Source organism: Manacus candei, unplaced genomic scaffold (genome assembly GCF_025592945.1).
Source record: "Manacus candei isolate 608988 ecotype Guabito, Panama unplaced genomic scaffold, ASM2559294v1 h1tg000103l, whole genome shotgun sequence".
In the NCBI taxonomy this organism is placed as follows: Eukaryota; Metazoa; Chordata; class Aves; order Passeriformes; family Pipridae; genus Manacus; species Manacus candei.
In genome coordinates, this window is record NW_026138151.1 from 1,103,856 (window position 1) to 1,126,011 (window position 22,156).

General features: G+C 49.9%; 1 protein-coding gene across 1 annotated transcript in view; it reads left to right on the forward strand.

The window, feature by feature from the left end:
* The first annotated feature begins 13,295 nt into the window (after positions 1-13,295).
* The window catches only part of MMP17 (matrix metallopeptidase 17), a 59,786-nt gene continuing 50,925 nt past the window's right edge, over positions 13,296-22,156 (forward strand). Inside the window, exon 1 of the mRNA XM_051769196.1 lies at positions 13,296-13,424. Within this exon, the coding sequence (XP_051625156.1) occupies positions 13,296-13,424 (129 nt within the window). The remainder of the gene's footprint in view (positions 13,425-22,156) is intronic.

Here is a 22,156-nt window from a genome sequence, read left to right on the forward strand (position 1 = left end):
GGAAGCAGGAAAACACCCAACAAGAGCAGCAGTGAAAAAGCACTGCAGTTATGGGTGGAGAGCAGGACCTTGGCAGGGACAAGCTGCCCTGGGAGAGGGGATGTTCCTGTGCCCCTGGCTGAGTAGCTCTGGCCGTGGGGATGTGGAGGCTGATGGGGTGCAGTGCCCTGCCATCCCAAGGTGGCTTTCTGGGTGAGCAATGGAAGGTGCTGTAAATCTGTGGCATTGTAAATCTGCGAGCAAGGAGCTGTTCTTTGGCTCCTGACTCTCATAAAGTGCACACAGCTGCCTTGGGGCCTCACTTGTGGAGTTTAAACACTGCCAGGCTCTCAAGAGGCACTGCAGTGAGCTGGTTTGGAGAGTCTCTCCTTTTTATGGCTTCCACAAGCATTGGAGCTGCATCTCCCTCTCCTTCTGGTCACTGTCTGAGGAGAGGCTCTGGCTTTCCTTTGGCTCCATCTCCCCACCAAGAACAGCCCCAACCTTGGGCGTGTCCACAGCCACGAGCTCAGTGCCAGGACTAACACCAGGTAACCAGGATGCACCTGAGCAGATCAGAGGTGTGCAGGGCATCATTCCCTGTCCCCAAGCCACAGGAGCTGGGGGATGGCTGGGGGGGGTATCATCTGATGAAATTCATACTGCTGGCATTTGGGAAGGCACAAAACCTCTGCTCCAAGTGCCTGTGAGTGACTGGCTATAAGCCATCCCCTCTCCTATCACTGGGACAGGCTGTCCCTTCCCTTTCCTCCACAACACTGCCCATCCTGCCTTCTGGTCATGGGCTGGCTAAAGGCACCACACTAATGCTGGGGTGCAACAATGCTCCTGATCCTAGTTACTTGTGTGAGCTTTTTCCAAGTGTTTCACTTGCTGTGCAGCTGGAACAGGCTGATGAGACTAAGCCAAGCCCCTGGGAGCTCCTTGGCTCAGGTGGGCACCAGGAAACCTGCAGATCAGCTGGTCTGGTGTATCCAGACAACCCATCTTTGCTGGGGAGTGATTTAAGAGGGACAAGGGGAATATGATGGTCTGTGGTTAGTATTTGGGTAGCCTGGGGTTTTTGGTGCTGGAGAGCTCAGTTTACCAGCCCAGCACTGCCTAAGGAGCCCAGCACTCGTGCTGGGGTGAGTTCCCAGTATGGGCTAATCACAGTGACTGGGGGATGTGGTAACTGCTGCTGATGTATAAAACAGCACTTCAGCTGCTCCTCTAAAGCCTCCCCAGGGCTCCAGTGAGTCTCCTGCTTCTTATTTGCTACACGATGGAAATATCCTTGCTTTTTAGTTGGCTGCAGTCAGTCGCTTGTGTTTATGGCCCATTTGGGAAGGTGAGTGCCTTCTCCCAGCTCTCCTCCTTAACCTCTCTTCAATCTCTCTGCTGATGGCACATTCAGCAGCTCTTCCCACTGCCCATCGGCAATTACTGATGAAATTATATATCTGTTACTACAACCTTTCGAAATAAATGGCTCTATTGTAACTGTTAAATCTTCATGGCTGTCCTTTAAAAATCAGAGTGAAGGAAAAGTGTTTTGTTTTGGCAAGACAATTTAAAAGGAGGTGGAAACGTAATTTATTATCTTAATTTTTCTACTTATTGTAGATGGTGGGTTGTTTGGGGGTTTTCCTGCTAGTTTCTGCAAATAAAACACTATCTTATTCCCTGTAGATATACTGCTGTGCTTTTCTCCCTCTAAGGGACCACTTGCCTCTCTTGACACCAAAGGGGTCTTTTCTACCTTTAGAGTCTCTGCAGCAGCCCCTGTGATCCTCAGCTCTTGAAGCAAATATCAGAGCAAAACAGGCAGGACATGGCAAAGTTTGAGAATATTTTTATATGTTCTTGAAGTATCTGTCCTTAGGCATGTCTCTGGAGCAGGAGATGTGATGCTGTGATGAATTTCAAATCAGCCCTCCGTAGGTCTCCTATTTTTCAAATAGGTTTTATTTTTTGAAGCCTGAGGAAATAGTCTAATTATTTTTTTTTCCATGGGAAAAGCTTGTCAGAGGGATACAATAGCTTTTGCACATTTAGCATCTGTGTGCAGAGCAAAGGATGTGAGAGGTATATGTTAGGAGACTTTATTTAGTCAAAAACTGGTACCTAAGATGCTCCTGATCCTGTAGGAAACATATAAAGATCAGTGAAACATCATGGGCACCAGCAAATACCGATTTGCACTAATTGTATTCTGATTTCTACTTCTTGGGTGTTTCCCCCTCCCCTTTCCCTCAGTGTTCTCAAGTGAAGCTCCAGCCCTGTGCTCCTTTTGGAGTCACCCAAGTCTCATGGGAAGGGGGCCCTGGGCTGGCTGTATATGTCAGGCTTCCTTTGGCAAATCTTCTTGGTTGCTTTTTTTATTATTATTATTTATTCCCTCTACTTTTCTCCCACCTCTGTTGTTGCCCATCTCTCCCTGTCCCTTAACTGTAGCTGCCCCTGATGCAGGAGCAACCAGAGGGCTCCTGGCTGGTGACCTCTGATGCCACGCAGGGTCAGGGCAGAACAGGCTCATCCCAAATGTCCTGCCTTGCCCCAACATCCTGAGCAGATCCCCCCAGGGGCATGTCCCTGCCCCAGTCCCACCAGCCCTGTGCCCACTGCCCTTGAGCATCGTTCCAGGAGGGACAGGACAGAGCCCTGTCACTGCTATTGTCTGGTGACTGCAAAGTGCCACTAATAGAAGGAGCTACAAACACAGGTGAGCTCCTGTGCTGAGCCAGCATACTTGCACAAATTAAATTACATGTAGGACTAAGCCTAATTGTACCAGACAGCAATTAGTATGGCTTCATCGTCTGGAGACAGCTTGTCCTGGGCAGGGAAAGTTGCTCCTGTCCCCTGGGAGAAGACTTGTGTTCACTGAGAGCTCCTGAGGGGTGGCTCTGGTGGGCTGAGGGGCTGCATCTGGGACAATGTGCTTTGCTGTGGGGCAGGAGGTGGGTATTGAGGTGCTCTGCAGCAGCACACCCCTCACAGAGCCCCCACAGCCCTGTCCATGCACACACTGACTGCTCCTACACACAGGCACAGCTGAGCAGAGCGTGAGCATCCCCTGGTGTGAGGCAGGAGCAGGGGATTTCTTGGAAGCCACTGGATCTGGGATCCTGGACCTTTGCTGTAGCAGCCTCCCTCCTTCCTGCAGACACACCACCACAATAACTGAACATTTCATGCTCTGTCCTGTGTCTTCCTCAGGGAGCCTCTGAGACACACAGTTCTGCTGCCAGATTGGGGTGTCCTGGGGGCTGCTGGTTGTGCCCAATCTCACATGGCATCTCTGGGCCAAGGTGCCACCTGCTCACCCACCTCCACATAGCTGCCCCTTCTCAGGACAAAGCAGGGACAGTTTTGAGCCTCCTGCCCACTGGATTCTCTTCTGACTGCTCAGATGAGATGAGTTCAGGTCTGAATCACTCAGCAGAGAGGCTTTAGAACCCCCAAATTCAATTGACTGAGGATTTGCAGGCACTAGACCTTAGTCTCCTCGTTCAAGCTTTAATAACATTGGGAATTAGTGATAAAGTATTGGATGATTTAAAAATAATAAAACGTTTCTCTGGTGAAGCTTTAAAAAAAAAGGCTTTTGATTGTGCTTTGATTAATCACAGAGAGAGGCTGTGTATAAACCATCCCTTTGGACACCTCACTGCTATCAGCAACATAATGAAAGTTTGGTTTATGTAACAGCTTGTAATGTATATGATGCACTTTAGTCTGCACTGTGGACACAGAGATGAGCTGTGCTGTGATTGCCAGGAGCTGTGGTAATCTGTTATTCTGAGGGGGTAAATAAGAGCTTTTCTGTAAAACAGGATGACTTTTCAGTAAGACCTTTAATAGAGCAGTGAGATTTTGTGCCGTATATACCTGGGCATCACTGCAAACAGGGAGATTTACTGGTAGCTTCAAGCCAGAAGGTTCATGAGCAATTTATTTCTGAAGGACTGTGCTAACGCATATGTTTGTTCTTTGGGAAACCATTCAGGGTTTTGGTTTGTTGGGTTTTTTTTTTACTCTTGTCCAGGTCTGATGCTGTTCTGCCTGCTGCAGCTTCAGCTTCTAATGCAACATGACATCACTGGCTGCTTAGGATCCACGGAGTAGAGAGGAGTCATTAAAGTTGAATCCTGAGAAATAATTAAGTTCCCAGTGTTACTCCACAAATTATGCTACTGTTGATTTCACATGACTCTGACATACAGAAGCATAATCCTCCCAGTCCAAATGGGGCTTTCATCCCTTGCATTCATCAATCCAGAGGAGGGCAAAGTAAGAGAAGGATGTTCCTCCTGGGACCAGGCCTTGACTTTCCAGTAGTGAAGCCTTCCCCTTCCAGCTTCCTCCTCCAACAGAAGCTCCTTACTTTCCACCTTGATGTAAACTGTCGTGGATGAGAACAGCTGCAAAGGCAAAATGAGTTTTGCCACCAAGAGCAGGTTTCCTAGTAAGGATCTGCCCTATTTAACTGATGTTCTTCCTTCAGGATTCAAGCAGGGAGGACCCATCAGGCAGAGGAAACTTTCCTTTGGTCATTGCTTTGCTGAGAAGGTCCAGAGGAAGCTGTGGAGCACAAAGCCTTGCAGGTAATGGTTCCTCTGGATTGAATGCACTGAAATAGCTGTGCTTGAGAGGTGCAGGGTTTTCCTGTTGGGGCATTAGCAGGGAGGCTGAGCAGCACTGACAGCTGTCCTTAGGTTGTGCTTAGCTCTGCTAAGGGCCACTTTAGTTTTGTAGGTGGTGTATTTCAAATAGATGAATTGTTTATAGCAAGAGAAAGCCCTGAATTTGCAGTGCTGGCTCCAAAATGTCCCTGGGTTTTGCTGATGTTTTTAAAACAGGTTCTGTGGTTGCCAGCTGGGCTTTGTAACCAGCTGGGCTGGGGAAAACTCCTGGACATGTAATTTGTTAAGTGTTCAGCTCTGAATCCAAAGCTGTGGCTCAAACATGTCTTAAAGGTTGTTTGCTTACTGAAGAAAAAGTTGAATTTGAAAATTTGGGTTCTTAAATCCCATTATGTAGGGGAAGCAGCTTGGGCTGATCTCTGTGAGTGCAGCAATGGCTTCAGGCTAATGGCTGATTTTCCTCACCTTTTGAACTTGTTCATGAAGATCTTAAGGCAAGAAGATCAAGGTCAGATGAGGAGCACAAGAAATAAAATGTAAAACAAGATTAGGAAGACCATGAGGAGACTGTTCTCCATCCTCCTGTACCAGCCATGCCACCAGCTGGTCCTGAGAGCCTCTTTAGTCTGGTGGTGGGGACCCCACAGCCCTTCCAGGCAATGGGGTTAAATACTTCACTATTTTTACAGTTTTCCATACATTTCTCACATTTTCTATTTTAATCTCCTTTCTGCTTGTCCCATCTTCATGAGAGATTTCTTTCCTGCCCCTTTTCTGATGATGTTTTCCCAAAAAGCTGAGTAGGGTCAATCTGAAGTCCTTTCCCATAAAACATCTGGATGCTTTCTGTTGCTGGGTTGTGGAACACCAAGTTCCAAGTGGAACACTTCTCTAGAAGAGAGATTCGTAGAACTGGACAGTGAAGGACACCAGGATTTATCCAGAGTTCAAACCCAGGGCTCTTAGCACCTTAAATAGCCATTGCCCTCCAAGAGTAGCAGTCAGGGATGAGAGGGGAAAACTGAACTCAGTGGGGAGCAGGGTAGAGTCAAAACCCATTTTTCAGGGATTTCACAGAACTGGAAGGATGTATATAAGAAGGGTTGGGCAGAGGAAGAATTTAGGGGTAAAGCAGGAAGAGCAGAGCAAGGACCAAAGTTTGGGGGGTGCTGTTTGCAGGTGAGGGCTGTTATCCCATCACCCCTGGCTCTGTGATGGAAAGCATTGCAGTAGGAGCTTTACTGACCTTGCCAGCAAAATCCCCCAGTTGTCTGAGCCAGGTGTCTGGAAAGGTTGTCAATCAACATGTCAATGCTGAAAGAAGATATATGGCTACATTTAATTGAAGAGATGCTCTGCCATTACTACAGTGTGTATCTGTCTCTGCAGGGTACAGTGAACGTGTGCATATAACAGATTGCTGGCTTTTGATGTAGGCCACAGAATTTGCTGCCTTCCTGGCTGACAGAAAGCACAAACATGTATTAAAGCCTTATAAAAGCAGGTCAGAGGGCTTGTGGTTTTCCCTGGCCAAAGGACAGCCTGTTGCGTCTAAGCAGTGTTAAAATTACTACTGTTTTCCACTGGAAAATTCCATCAAGTGCTACTTTGTAGTTTTTAAATTTGGTTGGTTGGTTGATTTTGCTGGACTTTTTTTTTTTTTTTTTTAGTAAAGTGACTGTGTTCTACTTCTCATGAATTAACCTCTGAACTTCTTGTCATTGCTTAAACAAGACATCAACATCTTTTCATGTCCTGTTGTTAAAAAGCAATGGGAACAAGGATGGGAATGCTGCTAGTGAAGAGAAAATTACACTTTGGTTTGCTTTAACGTGGCAGTCTGGCCCATCTTTCTGCCTGGCTTGTTATTACAAGATCTTGATGGAGGCTCTGGTATATTGGGGCCACTGCAGAAAAGCTAAGCCTGGAGAACACGAGCTCCTTTTGTATTGTTTTATAATTCATAGGTATTAAAGCCTCAAACACTGCTCTGTGAGAAGCACATGATGCAGCAGGGAGGCAGAAGTGGCCAGAGTTGTGCTAGATGGTGTGTGCTTGTGTCTGCTCACTGGCAATGTGGCCTTGAGCTGAGTTTTTGGGTGTTGTAGCCATCACTGGAGTCACTGCAGTGCCAGGGCAGTCCAGCAGCAGCCTGGGATGACCTTGTGTTAGGTGCCTTCCTCTTGGAACAAAGAGCTTACCCGGGAGAAGATGGAAAACGAGGCGTGTCTGCAAGCAAAGGAGAGGAAGGAAATTACAAAATAATATCACCCAACTTCTTGGAGTGCAGTTGTATTGGAAAAAATTATACTGGGATGGAGGGGTGGTGTCCTGATCTTATAGGGTGTATATAAGAGCCAAAGGAGGGATGGCATGGCTGCCTTGGCTTTTCTTAGAAGGAAAAATTCCCAGGCAGAAGGGGCAGCATAGAAGGAAGTGTGAAATCATTTTTTAAGAGCCCAGCAAAGGAAGGGAGAGGTGGATTTCACAGCCAGGTGGAGGAAGGAGCTGATTTCTTGGTGCTAAATGACCAATAAAAGACAAAGCTGGGCTGCCTGTGAAAATCTTTGAAATAAAAGGAGCACTTTATGTTTGATCTGATAGAATTCCACAGAGAGAACTGCTCAAGAGGAGTGCTGAGAGATGGTCAGCACGTTAGGCTTGGAAAAAGATCTCTGAAACAGAATTTGCCTCAGATACCTGCAGGAATGTGGTTGGCAGGGGGATAAAAGGTGTTTCCAGCAGAGAAGAGGGCTGGGGAGAGCTGCAGCTGTGGGGAAGCCAGGAGGGCTGTGTTTTTCAGGTGTTACCTGAGAGAAATCTGCAAGGTTTAGACCTGAGAGTGAGTTAGAGAGGACTAAGCTTTGTTGTTAGTGAACTCCAGTGGGGTGACAGTTAGTGCTGTCTCAGCCTGTGGAGCTGGCAGGTGGACATCCATGAGATGCTGGAGGTCCTTTGTGCCAGTGTGTGATTAAACAGAGAAGAAGAGCCCTGTGGCCAAGAGCACTGTGAGCATCTCTGCAGCATCTCTCTGCTCCAGAGCCCTGGCCTGCAGGAAAATACTGATTCCCCTGCTCCTTCCAGCTTTGGTTTCCATCCTTTATTTTTAAGCTATGAAAAAATGTCCATAGGTTGATTTTTATTTTTTTTTTCCCAATTAGAAAACAAGGAAGCAAAAAAGTGGTATCCTCCCAGGCCATCTGCAAATGCCCTGATCCACTTTGGGTTTAATCCTGGAAAAGAAAAATTTCTAAACTTTCCATGAGTAATACTTAACATATGTGTAACTAGGTGTCTACTACTGATCTTGGAAAAATAATTGCCTTTTTTCATTATTATTGCTCACTCATCAGTCCTAAGAGCAGGCAAGCAAATAAATAGTTTCTGGATGATCTTAATTACAAGTGAGCAAATTATATTCCAGCGACCAATTTTGTGGAGGGTTTGTTTTTTTTTTTTTGTTTCCCCGTGGCTACCAAAGCTTCTAGAAAACAGGAGGATAATATCACAAGTGTTCTCAATCTCAGACTTTGCAGCATAAACTGATTCACCACTTGGGCTCAGCGAGAAGTCCGTGGAGCACGGATCCCCCTGGGAATGTCGTGTGTGGAGCACGGATCCCCCTGGGAATGTCGTGTGTGCTGTCGGAGTGGCTGCTCCTGGCCAGGGGCCACGGCAGCCCGAGCCCCCCTCCCCTGCAGCACTGCAATTTCTGTCTCCCTGCCTGATAGGGCAGAAAAATTTCATTTCTAAACTCGCCAAAACACGAGCATCCGCAGCGATACAACAGGGCAGGAGAAGTTGTGGAGCGTCTACTGATAAGAAGTGCTGCATGTTTAATGCAAGGGGTAGTCTCAGCAGAGCTGTGTAATTGGGAAATTAAATCTTCTGGATGTTGTCACACATGCTAATTGTGCTAAAGACACCGAGGGGGGAAAAAAAAATCTTCATCTTGCACTTAGCATGTATAGTTAGAAGATAATGACATTTTAAATTCATGCTCGCCATCCTGGTGCACAAAGGTGAAAATCATCTCAGGTCCTGCATTTGGCTGGAATGTATGCGGAACGAAAATAAATTGTGTGTTTGTTTACAGGGGTTTTTTTTCCCCAAACACTGACAATTACGGGCAGAGCAGGGATATGTGAACTTGCAAATCAGCTTCACCAGCATTTCTTGTTTAGCATGGAAGTTTTGTGCTAAAACAGACCATAGGTATCACCATAAACAGCTATCTGCTCCTTCCGATTTGCTTGCTCTTACTTACAGCTGCTCACAGTTATCTCCGTTCTGTTGTTGTGCAAAGCAAATATTTTTGGCTAAAACGTGTTGAAATGCTGTTTTAACTGAGTCATTCATTTGCAATAAATGAAGCATAAAGAATGCATTTTGGAAGCTACACTTAACAGAATTAAAATTATCACTCTGCTCCTTCCTTACATAAATTCTGTTCAGCAACTTGCCTGGGTAATGAATGGCAAGAAAACTCCATCTATCCTCACTTGATTCTCGTGACATGAGCACAGAGTTAAACCTGTGCCATTGAAGTGGATTTTTTATTGACTGAAAAGAGAGAAAAAATATTCATAGTTCAGTTTGTTCTAACCAGGTTCTTCTTACTGCCCAGTTCTGCTCTCTGTAGCTGTAAGGAGCTGATGGCATCCATACAATCTGCCTTGTTATTTTGGGCACAGCTTCCACCTTCCCAGGGAGAGCTGCTCTTTTATTACATTCATTTGGTTAGAGTGAAGTCAGTGTGATTACTCATATGCTTAAATTTGAATATATATCCTATATATATATACACACACATAAACATAGAGTTTAGAGTTTCTCTGATATTCCTTTGGGTCTTAATGATCAAGTAGTGTTTTGTTGGAGGAGGAAGTCTCATGCTATAAAATTAAACTATGAAAGAATCTCTCCCAGCTGTTTGTACATGGCATGGTTGTAGATTCTTTTGGTTTTGTAATTTGTGACTGGTTTTGATTAATGTATAGAAATCTATCTTGTCTCTTGTAAGTGCTTATAAATACGTTGGAAATTACTTTGAACGTCGTAAGGGTACAAACAAAGCATCTACTCATCCAGTGTAAATAACCATTCACATTGTAGGTCCCTGTGGGGCAAGACTGGCTCTGAGGTGCCAGCACAGCACAGGTGCTAATAACTGATGTCTGGGCAGATGGTGAAACAGGGCAGGTATTTACAACTGCAGAGGTCAGAGGATGGGAAATCCAGTGGGATTTGGCCACTTAAAACTGAGGTTTCTGTGGGATGAGTTGTTTGTTTTCTTTGAAAATCTCAGCCTGGTTTGCAAAACTGTTCAGTTCCTACTGTGCATGTGGCTCTGCTCCAGTCCCAGTCAGAGGAAGGATCACAGCCCTGGAAGTGAGCCCACACCAAAGCAGTTGGGATGTGAGCAGGGATGCTCAGCTGAGGTGCTTCACTGAGCAGAACCAGGGAGGCTGCCCATCCAACCAGGGATGTTACCAGGAGAGAGGGTACTGGCCATAGCTTGGGGCCATCTCTCCATCTGTTCCACCAAAAGCCAGTCTACCCCCTCAGGGTGAAAGCCCTTCCTGCTCTGCTGGAGGCAGGAGGCTGTGTAAGGGACAGCTGATGGGAAGCCCCTCAGTGGGAGGGTGGGGGTGGCAGCTTGGGCCGAGTCTGCTGCAGTGAAATGTTTTACAAATACCCCAAACTCTGCAATTACAACCTGTACCTGTGTGTAATACATGCATGTGAGAAACAGCTGTGGGGAAAGTATTCTCTTGCAATATGCAAATTTAGTATATCCCACATTTGGTGAAAATGGGTATTTAATGCCACAGGAAGGAATCTGAAAGGATAAAAGCACATTTGACATGGAGTAGCATCTTCCATTTGCCCTGCTGTCAATCTGCTTAAAACACCTGCTCTGACAGAAACTGTGCAGATTTTTGTCCCCGATGTGCTGCTGTGAGAAGATGACCTATGAGGGGAACATAAAATGGTAGCATGTGCCCTAAAATCTTGACCCCTTGAAGTTAAGAGCAAAACTCTTTCAGCTGGAGTGGGCTCAAATCTTTATCTTTGCTCCAACAGCTCACAGGCTGCCCACGATGAACCTTTATCCTTCATTGACCACTTCTGAAAAATGGGATTAAAGGTCAGTGTGGAGCGTGCAGCATCTTCCAGAAATGCAAGGAAGGCAGCTGAGGTAACCTTGTTGCTACAGGATGATGTGGCCAGCATGGGAGAGGGGGCACTGCGGATGTGGGGTAGGACCAAGCCCTGGAGCTCCAGGCTGCCCAGCACAGGGACAAGGCTGGCATGCAAACTGTGCCATGCAGAGGGGAAACTGTGTGTGCTGAGCCGTTCTCAGAGAGCCCAGAATCCCTAGAAAGCATTTCCAGGTGCTGCTGAAGCGTTTGCCACTAATAACCCCAAGCCTATGGCATGTCAGTGAACTTGGGCTGGCAGTTTTCACCCTGTCAGTGCTGCCACCACAGAAGCTGCTCACCCTGAGGGCTGCAGGTTTGTCCCAAACTCTGTGATTTTGAGACGCTGCTGCACACTCCTTCCACCCCTGTGTGCCTGTGTCCCCTCTGCCTTCCTCAGAGAGTGGCTCTGATCTGCCCCCAGTCATGTCAACTGTCAGGAGAAATGATCCCTAATAAGAAGAGATTCTGGAACTGCTTAGCAGGAAATTACTACGTGTGGTGTTGCTAAGCAATGTCAGGCTGGCCTGACTGCCCAGAATAACGCTTCTCTGTTGGAAAACCCGGAAAAGGTTGTGGGGTGGTGGGTGGCTGCTGCTTTCTGCTCAGAGCAGTGGAGTCTGGAATACAGCAAATAACAGTCCTTGTCTCATAGGGGCTGGTGTGACACTCATTGAAAGTGAGAAGGAGCTCTCCCTCGAGGGCAGTGGCAGCTGCGGGATGGACGGGACAGGGCAGGAGCAGCAGGAGAGGCACAGAGGTGGAGTTGAGTCCTGCAGAGTGGAGAGGGGTGTACAGAGAGGGGGAACCACTCCCCAGAGAGAGGGGCTTGCACCTGGGCAGAGGAAGAGTGTGCCCTTTGGAAACCCCCTCTCTGCACCTGTGGAACCAGAGGCTGGGCTGTGCTGGGCTGTTTAAGAAGCTGAACTTCACTTTTGTATGGAGTAAAGCTCTCAGTATAACAGCTCTTGAGCTACAACAAGTACCTCTAGTTGGTGAGGCTCTGAGCCCTGTAATCCAGTGGTTTTCCCTCTAATTTCTCTGGTGTTGGAGCAGTAGATTCAGTCCAGCTCACAGGGACACAGGGTAGTGCAAAATTGCTTGTGGGAAGTGAGGTCTCCCTGTTAATTCCCTTTAACCAACTTCTTTTGGACAAAGATTTCTTCTTTCTTCTTCCACTGCTTTGCTCTAGTCCTGTCTGATATTAAATATCTCTAGAAGTATCTATGGTTCATTGCCAAATTCATCTATTTGTGCAGAAGATGTCATATCAATGTCTATTACAATTTTGCCCCAGTACCACCTAGAAGCAACTTTTCATCTCTGCCAATTCTTCGTTATTTCCACTACTTATTTATCATAAAACAGAAACTGCAACTGTACTTTAAAAACCAAAATGAAAACAGAAAAACAAACAAACTAACAAAAAATCAAAACAAACCCACACTTCTTTAAAGATCGTTTGCAAAGCTGTCGAGTGTATTAACGTGCCAATAGGAACTGGAGAAGGCAGATGCTGAGTAGGAAGTACATGTTCCTCCTGAACTGGCAGGAGCTGGAGCTGTCAGGGTCTCCCCTGCCATCTGGCCTGTCGGAGCATGTGGCAGATTCACAGCTCTCCGGGGAGGACGCGCTGCAGAGGCCATAGGATCCCATTATGCTGTTTATGGGGACAAGCCAGACATTTGTCTCGCTGAGACGGGATGTCAGTCGAGGATGCTGACACGTGAACCACACGTTCATTTCCACAGCTCCTCAAAAAACTCGGAGGTGCGGCTGGTACGCAAAGAAATGCTGATGCTTAAAAAGAACCGTGTCGGAACCTCGACGCATTTCAGCCAGACGCAGATACCAGAGCGGGCGGGCACCGAGCCCTCCCCACGGGGAGCGGGGCCGGGGCCGGGGCCGGTTCTTGGTGCGGGCGCTCAGCGCAGCGCTGTGCCGAACCCCCCCGCACCGCCGGAGCCCTGACACCGCCTCCCTCATTAGCATCCCTTCCTCCTCCTCCTCCTCCTCCGCTGCCCGGCCGCAGAGGGGTGCATGGCAGCAGCGACGGAGCCGCGGCCGCCCCCGGCAGCAGCAGCAGCAGCAGCAGCCGAGCTGCGCTCCGCTCCGCGCCAGCGCCCGCAGCAACTTTGCCGCTCCGCGGGGTGCGGGAGCGGGGCGATGTGACCGCGCACCCGGCAGCGGAGCACCCCCGGCAGCGCGGAGCGGAGCAGCGAGGAGCGGAGTCCCCCCTGCTTCCCTCCCCGGCGGGGCGGAGCGGAGCCCCCACCTACCCCCCCGCCTCCATCCTCGGCGGAGCGGAGCGGAGCCCCTCCGCCTCCCTCCTTTTCTCCTTCCCTCCCTCCCTCCCTCCCCGGCGGCGGCCGCAGCCCGGGGCGGGAGCGCGGATGCCGCGCGGAGCCCGGCGGAGCCCAGCGCGGGGCCGGGGCCGGGGCCGGGCGGCGCGGAGCGCGGGGGGATGCTGAGCCCCGCCGCCCGGCACCGCGCCCGCCGCCGGGAGATGCTCCTCGTGCTCGCCCTGTGGCTGGCGTGGCAAGAAGCGCCCGCGGCGCCGACCCCCGCGGCGGAGGACATCACCCGGGGAGTTGTGAGTAACCCGCGGAACCCCCCGCTCCTCTCCGCTGCCCCTTCCCCCGGTACTCCCTCACCTCCGGGCAGCGCCGGCCCCCGCGGCGCTGGGCCAGCGTCGGCGGCTGGAAGCGCTCCCCGGCGCGCCCCGGTGCCCCCCTTTGCCGCCGGTGTCCTCCACCCTGCTCCCGCTGATCGGGCCCCTTTACACCGGTGCCCCCTCCAGCCGTATCCACCTCGTGCCTCTCGTTGCACCTGGTGCCCTGCCGTGCTCACGGAAGGGTTCGTTTATCCCCCCTGCACCCAGTGCCCCCCACCCCGTGCTCTGCACCGAGCCCTTTGGAAGCCGGAGTCCCCCTCCGTTAAATTCACTGTGTCCCCCTGCACGCCCCGCACCCCCAGCACGGTGACCCAACTTTCCCCCAGCCCAGCATCGCAGGGTGACGGCCCCACCAGCTTTCGCACATGGATGGTGATTTCCCAGGCGCTGGGAAGGGGCCGGCCTGTCTCGAGGGCTCCCTGCCTGCCATGGAGCCGCACCAACTCCAGCGGCAAGCCGGGTGAAATGGCACGTTTGGAGTCGGAGCGATCCCTGGGGACTGGGACGCGCTCGGGGATGCGTTAGGGGCTGCTCTGTGCCGGCAGCAGGTGGAGGGTTGGCTTCATTGCGGTGGTCTGCACATTGCGGGCATCCTTGTAGTCCTGCTGCTCCGCTCACAGGTGCCTGCTCGGTTTGCAGGGAGGTGACAGGTTTTAGCAGCCGTTGAGAGCTCAGGTCATGTCCCAGCCAGGTCACGGTGCCAGCAGGTCTGTACAGCTTCACGCCATCTCCTCTGAGAGGAGAGAGATGGAGGCTTTTCTGCTGGAGGAGGAAAAGTTTCTCATATCTCATACCAGCCGTAGCTCAGAGAAGCCCCGCAACTACGTCAAAGCTGGGTGTCAGAAAGCCATCTGTGGCTGGGTGTGGGCGGGCAGTCCTGGGGCTGGACCCGCCAATTTGGAGAAATTCCCTGAAATTCAGCGAATTTCAAAGTGCTGCCTGTGCAGTGCTGGGAGGGAGGGAGGGAGGGAGGGAGGGTTTGCAGCACGGCAGGGTTATCTAATGAGCAGGGCTCGCTGCGCCAGGACGCTGCTTCCCCCGCCGAGGCTCGGCCACCAACGCGTGCTCCGGCTCGCAGGCTCCGGCTCAGGCACCTGCCGGGAAGGACGGAGCGTGTCGTTCCCCATCAGTTCCTAGCAGAAGAAAAAACGTGGTGAATATGAGGTACATCTGCATCATTATGGTGCAATTACTTCCCCCTGTAACCAAATGTTAAAGCTGGAATTAATATTTCATGCAAACAGCACGTGAATTGATGTCTTCTGCCCCAATCAATTTGACTCAAACTTTGTCTTTGACCTGCTTTTATCCTTGCTGCCGTATCCACTCTGCACTCAGCTTTTACAGGGTAAATGTTAATACTCAAGGGGCTGATTAGTTACTGCTGACAACTTTCAGGCACTAAGGAACCCTTTTTGTCCTGGACTGGATTTGAGCAGTAGCTCCAAACCCAGCTGAAGAGCTGGGGCCATCTCGCAAAGCAGAAGGTACCAGAGATGGTGGTTACACAGCAGGAGTGAACTGCAGGAGAAGGGAATTACATCAAAAGAAGTCTTATTTAGGCTGGGAAGCCTAAATTTAGGGTGTCAGATGAGTGTCTCTGTGCTATCTCCCCTCCAGTGGGAGTGCTTGCTGGGGGCAAATAATCTCTCCAGCTTGAGACAGCACTGGTGGGATTCCGAAGGGGTTGAATGTAAATCATGATTGTGCTTATGCCCTCTAATGAGCAGCAGGGAGCATAAGATGCCAGGTATTTTCAGAGGTGTTTGTCAGGAAACTACCACTGTGTGTGGGAAGTGAGAGCCTCGAGAAGAATTATTTGACATCCGCTTTATGAAGCAACTAAGAAATTAAAGATCTGTGAGGCATTTAAATCAAATATTTGAAAACTAGGAAGCATGAAACCATGGCAATAGGAAGCTCTGCTAACCTTGGAAAATTATATCCAGCAGTTCTCTGCAGTAAACAGAGCACAGTATCAACAAGAGCTTTTACATCCCCCCTTGCACCTGAGAGGCTGTCAGTGCTGAGCAGGACCATGCCTCTGAGCTGTGTCCTCTGCTCCACTCCTGCTCTAAGTTTGTTTTAAATGAAACAGTGGTGCTGGGCCAAATTAAAGTTCAGCGAAATGAAAGAGGGCTATAACTCAAAGGCAGTGCTTGTTAGAGTGCTGCCCAAAGCAATATAACATGGAATGATTCTCCAGATTTCATTACTAGTGGAATATCCTGCCCAGTTTATAAATCTAACTTGATTATTAATGTTTTTATTGTTCTCCATTAGCTGCCCTAACAAAGAGGGCATAAAATAGCAGATGGAACAGAGCTTGACTTGAGTGATTCCACTGAATTTTTAGTACGCCACTTTTGAGATTTACGACTTTGCATTTCTCACTGCTACCTTTACAGTAAACCCCAACCTCTCCTTCCACAGCATTCACAAATTGCATCTTTTTATGGCTGTTGAGCTTGGGCGTCTCAGGGGTGCAGGCAGCAAAACCTCTCTATACCTTGGTAGTAACTGAGTAATGAGAGCTCTCACCTCAGTGGGCTTTGAACCACGTCTGGGGGGAGGTCTCCCTTCAAGTTGTACTTTTCAGAAGAGCCGGCGTGTGGAGTTTGAACAGCGAAGGTGTTGACCCGGAGACTGGCTGGTTTGGAACGGAGCCAGCTGTTAAACAGGCAGCTCCTGCCCATTCCTGCCTGCTGCAGGTGCACAGCTGTACAGCTGTGGCAGGGCAAAAGCTCTGGCTTGGGGATGGACTGATGCTCGGGGCTGAGGAAGCGTGGCTTGAGGGAGGCACTTTGCTCTGGGGCGTTGCTTTGCCCTGGCGCTGGGGTTGCAGGACAGGAGGTGGTGGTGGTGGCCTCACTGAGATCATCTCGTGTGGACATGGGCTCTGGTGTCATCACCCAGGGATGCAGGAGTGCCTGGAAAGTTTTAGTTTGGTTGCAAGAGCATGGGTGGGGGAAAAAAAAAAAGACTGTGAGCGGCTTTTTCTTGACTTTGTGGCCAGGGGTGAGAGGGGAGATCTGTTCGTGCCCCCAAGGCGTTTCTCCAGCTGGGGATTGCTGGGCATTCCTGGGGGCTTGCGTATGACCAATGCCTCTCTCAGCCTCCTGCTCACAAAGCCCTGTCTGTGTTGTTCCCAGAGAAGTTGCTCCCAGGGGATGGAGGCATTTGCATTCATCGGTGGAGACCAGGGACCCGCGTCCCCCTCTGCCGCCGTCCCAAGCGGCTCTTTGTTCAGGGCAGGGCCCTCGCCTTTGTGGCAGCTTCTCATTTGAATGACAAGGATGCACTTGTGGGGAGAGCGGGGTGGCACAGAGCCCTACCAGGCTGTGCCCCCCCCGGCTGGCTGCGGTGGGCTGGGGGATAGACAGAGGTTCCTCTGTGTGCCCACGTCAGGGAGAGGAGGGGCAGGAGTAGCAGCAGTTTCCTATGAGTCTGTGCCCCGTGTCTCACAGGTGCCAGATTTCAGACTAGAGGCCAGCCCGTGACTGGGATATGGGTTCATCCTTGCTGTTTCTGGGGTGCTGCCCCGGGAAGGGTAGGAGTATCCTGCTGCTGCCACTGCCAGATGCCCAGTGCAGCTGCACATCCTGCTCTCACCTGCCAGGAGTCAGCCAGGAACTCCCCTAAAGTGCTGCATTTAAGCACCCGGCGTCGGGCATGTCCCTGAGACATGGCTTAGCTCCTGTTTCAAGGCTTGGGATAATCAGCTTCTTAAAGTACAATCCTTGTAAGAATATAGGCTGTTCCTTCTATCAGGAGAAAGTACCAGGCTTCTTCTGTTTCTGCTAATGGGGAAATTAAAAATTGATAATTCCAGTTGGAGCTTCATTCATCCTCCTAAAATGGCGAGTCTTTAAGGACAAAATGCTCAATAGATTCCCTAAACAATAATGCATTCAGGCCAACAGCACTGAGGAGAGGAGCTTTGCTTGGCCCCCCTGCCACTAAAACACTTCGTGCCTTCCCATATGGAGCAGGGACCATCCCAGGTCCATGAATTCCCTCCAAGAAAGCTAAGCTACCATATTAAAAAAAAATGATAAAATGAAGTGCTGTTGGTTACATTTTGAGGTACCTCTTGAAGCCAAAGTACAATGCAAACTAAATTGACAAAAGGCTGGCTGGAAGCTTTCAAACAGCCGGGCTGCTGTGAAAGCATTTAATCTGGTATTAAAGCCCTGGCTGGTGTGAACTGCTCCTTCCCTTTCAGATTTGAGACTTCCACATACAGTAATGCAATTTACTCCTGGACTTGGCTGCTATTGTGGGCCCAGCCGTGGGAATTACCCGGGCCAGTCACTCCAAATTACCCACTTTAATGAGGCTCTGCCTTCGAGAAGGGTTCAGAGCCAGTGGGTGAAACCCTGCTGTCACCAGGGACTGCCCCACAGTTGGTGCTGGGGATGGAGTATTGAGCTCCCACCTTGGCCCTGCTCTTCATCCTTGACACTGTGTTGGGTATAGAAGCAGCTCCTGGCTGGCAGGACCCCCTGTCTGGACCCTGCCATCCCTGAGGGCAGCATGCAGTGGAGCTGTACGTCCATACCCTCCTTTTGCCCCTAAGAACTCCTCAGAAGGGAGATCTCTGCCTGCGTGACTCAGCTTGCAATGTTTCGTTATTCTCCCTCATTAAGTCAGACGTGCAAAGAGGCAACACAAAACTCAACGTGTGCCCATCCCTGCCTGGCTCCAGATGGGGCTCTCCTGGTTCGGGGCCTGGGGGTGGCTCACCAGTGAGACCATGTGGGTCACGGGGTGACATGGGTGATGTCATCATGAAACTGGGGGGCTTGGGTGTGTGTGACACCCTGTTTGTCCTGGCAGGTTCGGTGGTGCCGCCGGCGGCTCGCTCTGACTCATCGCCAGGGCCGCACACTAATTTCTCATTATTTACTCATTGGCAAAAGTGCTGCAGGAATGGGCTGTGTGGCTCCGGGAAAGGTCGTGCTGCGGCTCAGGGAACCTTTATTTCTGGATGCTCTGGGGGCAGGCGTGTCCCCTGTGTGGGTCTGGGGTCCTGGCTGGCCCCGTGGAGGTCACAGCGTGGGAGGGAAAAGCCCTCACATCTCAGGTGATGGTGAACCTGGGCCACCACTTTGTCACTCTTTAAAGTATCTTGCTCAGAGTAGAGCAGCACTTGAAAGCTAAGGATTTGATTTCTAAATAACCTGAGATCTGACAGCAACAGTTCTCAAAATGCTTTCTTTAATCAAAATCACTTTAAATGGGTAGATTTGGGAGTTTCGCAATCACTTGCTGCTGCGCACGTGCAAGCTGCATCTTCTTTGTCCCAGATTTTTATGAGGATTGTCTCTGTTTTCTGGGTCAGAGAATTAAGAGATTTGATGTTATATTAAAAAAAAAAACCCACACCAAACCACACATGCAAAGTTAAATCCAGTGCAAAACAAAGCAGACGTGCGGGGGCGAGGGGAAGGAGCTGCTGAAGGACCGGAGAGTTTTAGATCAGCGTAATGAGAAACTGCCTTTGACCACGGGTTTGTTCCAAGGGAAGTCCTGACGTGGAGTAAATGCCGATGCTCACCGAGGAGTGTGGTCTTCAGCTGGGACTCTGGCTCTTTGATTAGCCACGATGATTTAATAGAAAGGAACCCAATTAAATCTGAGGAATTTCCTGCGTCAGAATACACCGTGTGCACAGGAAAATTGTTCTTCCAAGAAATCTGGAGATGATCTACAGCTCCTGGCGAGAACAGCCCAAACACGGTGACTTGGGAAGTGGAAGTATATTCAGGAGGTTTTTTTCATATTATTTTTACAAGAGGGAGTTTCTGCCCATTGACTGTCAGTGGTCAGGCGGAGTTCTTCATGCTGGCTGACATATTATTTCATCCTGACAATATTGATCTTTTGAGTGAACAAAAGCAATTTTACCTGTGTCACAGAGCCCTTGCTTGAAGGTGATGGACACGTTTGGATTACATCGTCTTGTCATTTAACAAACTCCAACAGGCACCTGCTGTGGTTCAGCTCCCAGTGCTGCCGCTACGTCCTGGTTCTGCTCTGCAATTCAGGTGTGTCCTACAGAGCCCACTGCACATGTCCTTCCTTAAGGATGCAGGACAAAAAGTTCCCTCATCCAAAATACAAGTGGGAGATAAGAGATCTGGACTGCTTCACCCACAGGTTTGTCTTCATTTGTCGTGCACCGTGTGGGGGCATTTAACCCGGGGCTCACATCCCAAACCACCTGGCTCTGGATTTTTCTAGTTCCCACCGAATGCCCCTTGCTGGAGATGGCAGGCTATGAAGAGATCAAAAGGAAACTTCACAGGTTGTTGCCAGACTTTGGGGATTTCACTGTCCAAGGCTTTTCTGAGGCTGAGGAAGCAGATCTGAGGGCGGTGCTGGGATCAAGGGAGCAGCTGAACCCTGGAGGGCACCCAAATGGGATAAAAAGATGGAACAGACCAGGAAGGGGTTTCTATGGGATCTCTTTTGAGAAGCAAGCCTGGAAACACTCATCTGAGAAAGCACCCACTTGATTGGCAGCTGTAGACTTCCCAAAATACTGCGAGTTCTAGGCTGTAGTGCTTGTTCTCAGGCTTTGACTGTCTACATATCAGTCAACCCTTCATTAAGATTCGCTTTTCTCAGTGAGGTGTTGTCACGTGCAGAAGTGCTGCTGCTGATACTGTGGCTGGAGTATGTCTCAGGAGATGATTTTCCTGTTTCCCTCTGTGGAAGCTGTGACTTCTGGTGCCCTGAGCTGCTGGGTGGCTCTGCTGGGCTCCTCCATGGCCATAATTACCAAAAACTTGGATGGCTGTTGGGCTGAAGGGTGTAACACAAGAAAATGCTCCTTTTGTTTTACTATTGCTCCTGGGGAGTTTGATTACAGGACCCGAAGGAAAGCACAAGGCGCAAAATGATACTACGACTGCTAGAGACAGTCCCACCAGGACTCCAGATCTAATTACCTGTAAGCTCTGGAGCTGATGAATTCAGCCTTTGGGAAAGGGTGTCAGGTCTCATTTATCACTGAGCAAGAGAAAAACAAAGCAGTCTCTCCTGTTTTTCTTGAGCCCACCACGTGCAATCTCCTCAGGAGATATTACATCCACTCCACATTAGTTATGTCCTGGCTGGTGCTTGGTCGAGGCTGCACCTTTGACAAGGCTCGTTTTGGGGAGCATGGGGAGCTCCCCCCAGCCCACAGTCTTGTTCCCACCCTGTTGCTTGTGTTTACTTCATGGTTGCTGTTCCTTTCTCACGCTCATAGTGTCCCTCTGGCACGTCCACCACAGAAGGGCAATCAGTGATGCTGCTCAAGAAGCGTTTTTCTCCTTTGATAAATTCTCTGCATTAAATTGGCTTTTATTTTTCTTGTTTGTTCTCCATTTTGATGCTGCTTGGCAAATTCCCCGTTGCTCTGTACCGAGCCGTGCTGTCTCTGCCTTTGCATCCTTCACGTCAGAGATGCATTTTTGTTCAAAAGTGAGAGGAAATTGGATTCACAAAAGGGAAATTCCTCACAGACGTGCCTGTGAAATGGCAACGTGTTTTATGTAAAGGCACAGCTAAAGAGAGGTAGGTGGTTTGGGACTTTTGCCACATTTTTTTTTATGTTGCAGAAATGTATCCTCCAGGTCTGATCAACGAGACTCCGAAATGAGGAATAATCTTGCCTGGCCTCAGCTGGCACTGAAGTGTACAGCAATCCAGTCCTTCCTCCCAGGCGGGATGCATGTCATATTTCATGACAGAATGACAGCCCTGACAGACAATCTGTTGCTGTTTTGGCATTTCTGATACACCTTGTGCTTTGGTACACACTCACTCAGTGTCCAGCGGGATCAAGATAATCTAGAGGAAATGAGCTGACACAGTCCAGGGTCCCAATATGGGCAGTGAACAGGGCAACACTGATTTGAGCAGTCTTCTACCTGCTCACCTGGGTTAAAAAACTCACCCAAGATGATACGAAAATTTTCTTTCTCTGCCTAAAGCCCACAGCATCAAGTGCATGATCACATGCCAGGCTCTGAGGCACCAGACAGATGTGCTTGTTGACCAAGCAGCCTCACTGAAAGGTGGCCTGAGCTCCAAGCACCACATCTGAGAGTCAAAGGCTTCCCTTTGTGAAGGGCATCCAGTCCAGGCTGGAGTGGGTGGCTTTTCTTTGCTTCTCCTTCACGTTTCTGTTACTAGGGAGTTACTTTCACTGGTTTATCTCTTCCCAGCAAGGTCTTTCCCTGCATCAGGGTTTACCAGGAGCCCAACGCGCCCTTCAGGCAAAGCCCTTTCCCCAGAGGAACAGCTCCTGAGGGTTCATGCTCCCTGCCTGGGATGTGGAGGAAATGGGTGACACTGGGAGCCCCTCCGTTCCCCTCCCTGCAGCCCCCCGGTGTTGGCAAGAGCTATTCCAGAAAATCGCCTTTTTCAGCAAAAGGAGTTTATTTCTGCAGTAACAAACGTGGTGGTGAGGCAGGGCTCCAGAGCCGGGGTCTCCGGGGAGATGCACTTCAACCGCTTTCCTTCTGCGGACAAAACCCCGGGCGAGCCCCGGCCCCGGCTCCTGCTCGGGGACCCCGGAGCGTCCCGTTGGTGTCGTGCCGGTGCCCTCTTGTGGAAACTGGGAAAACATCCGAGAAAAATATGTTGGTGCTGGGCTG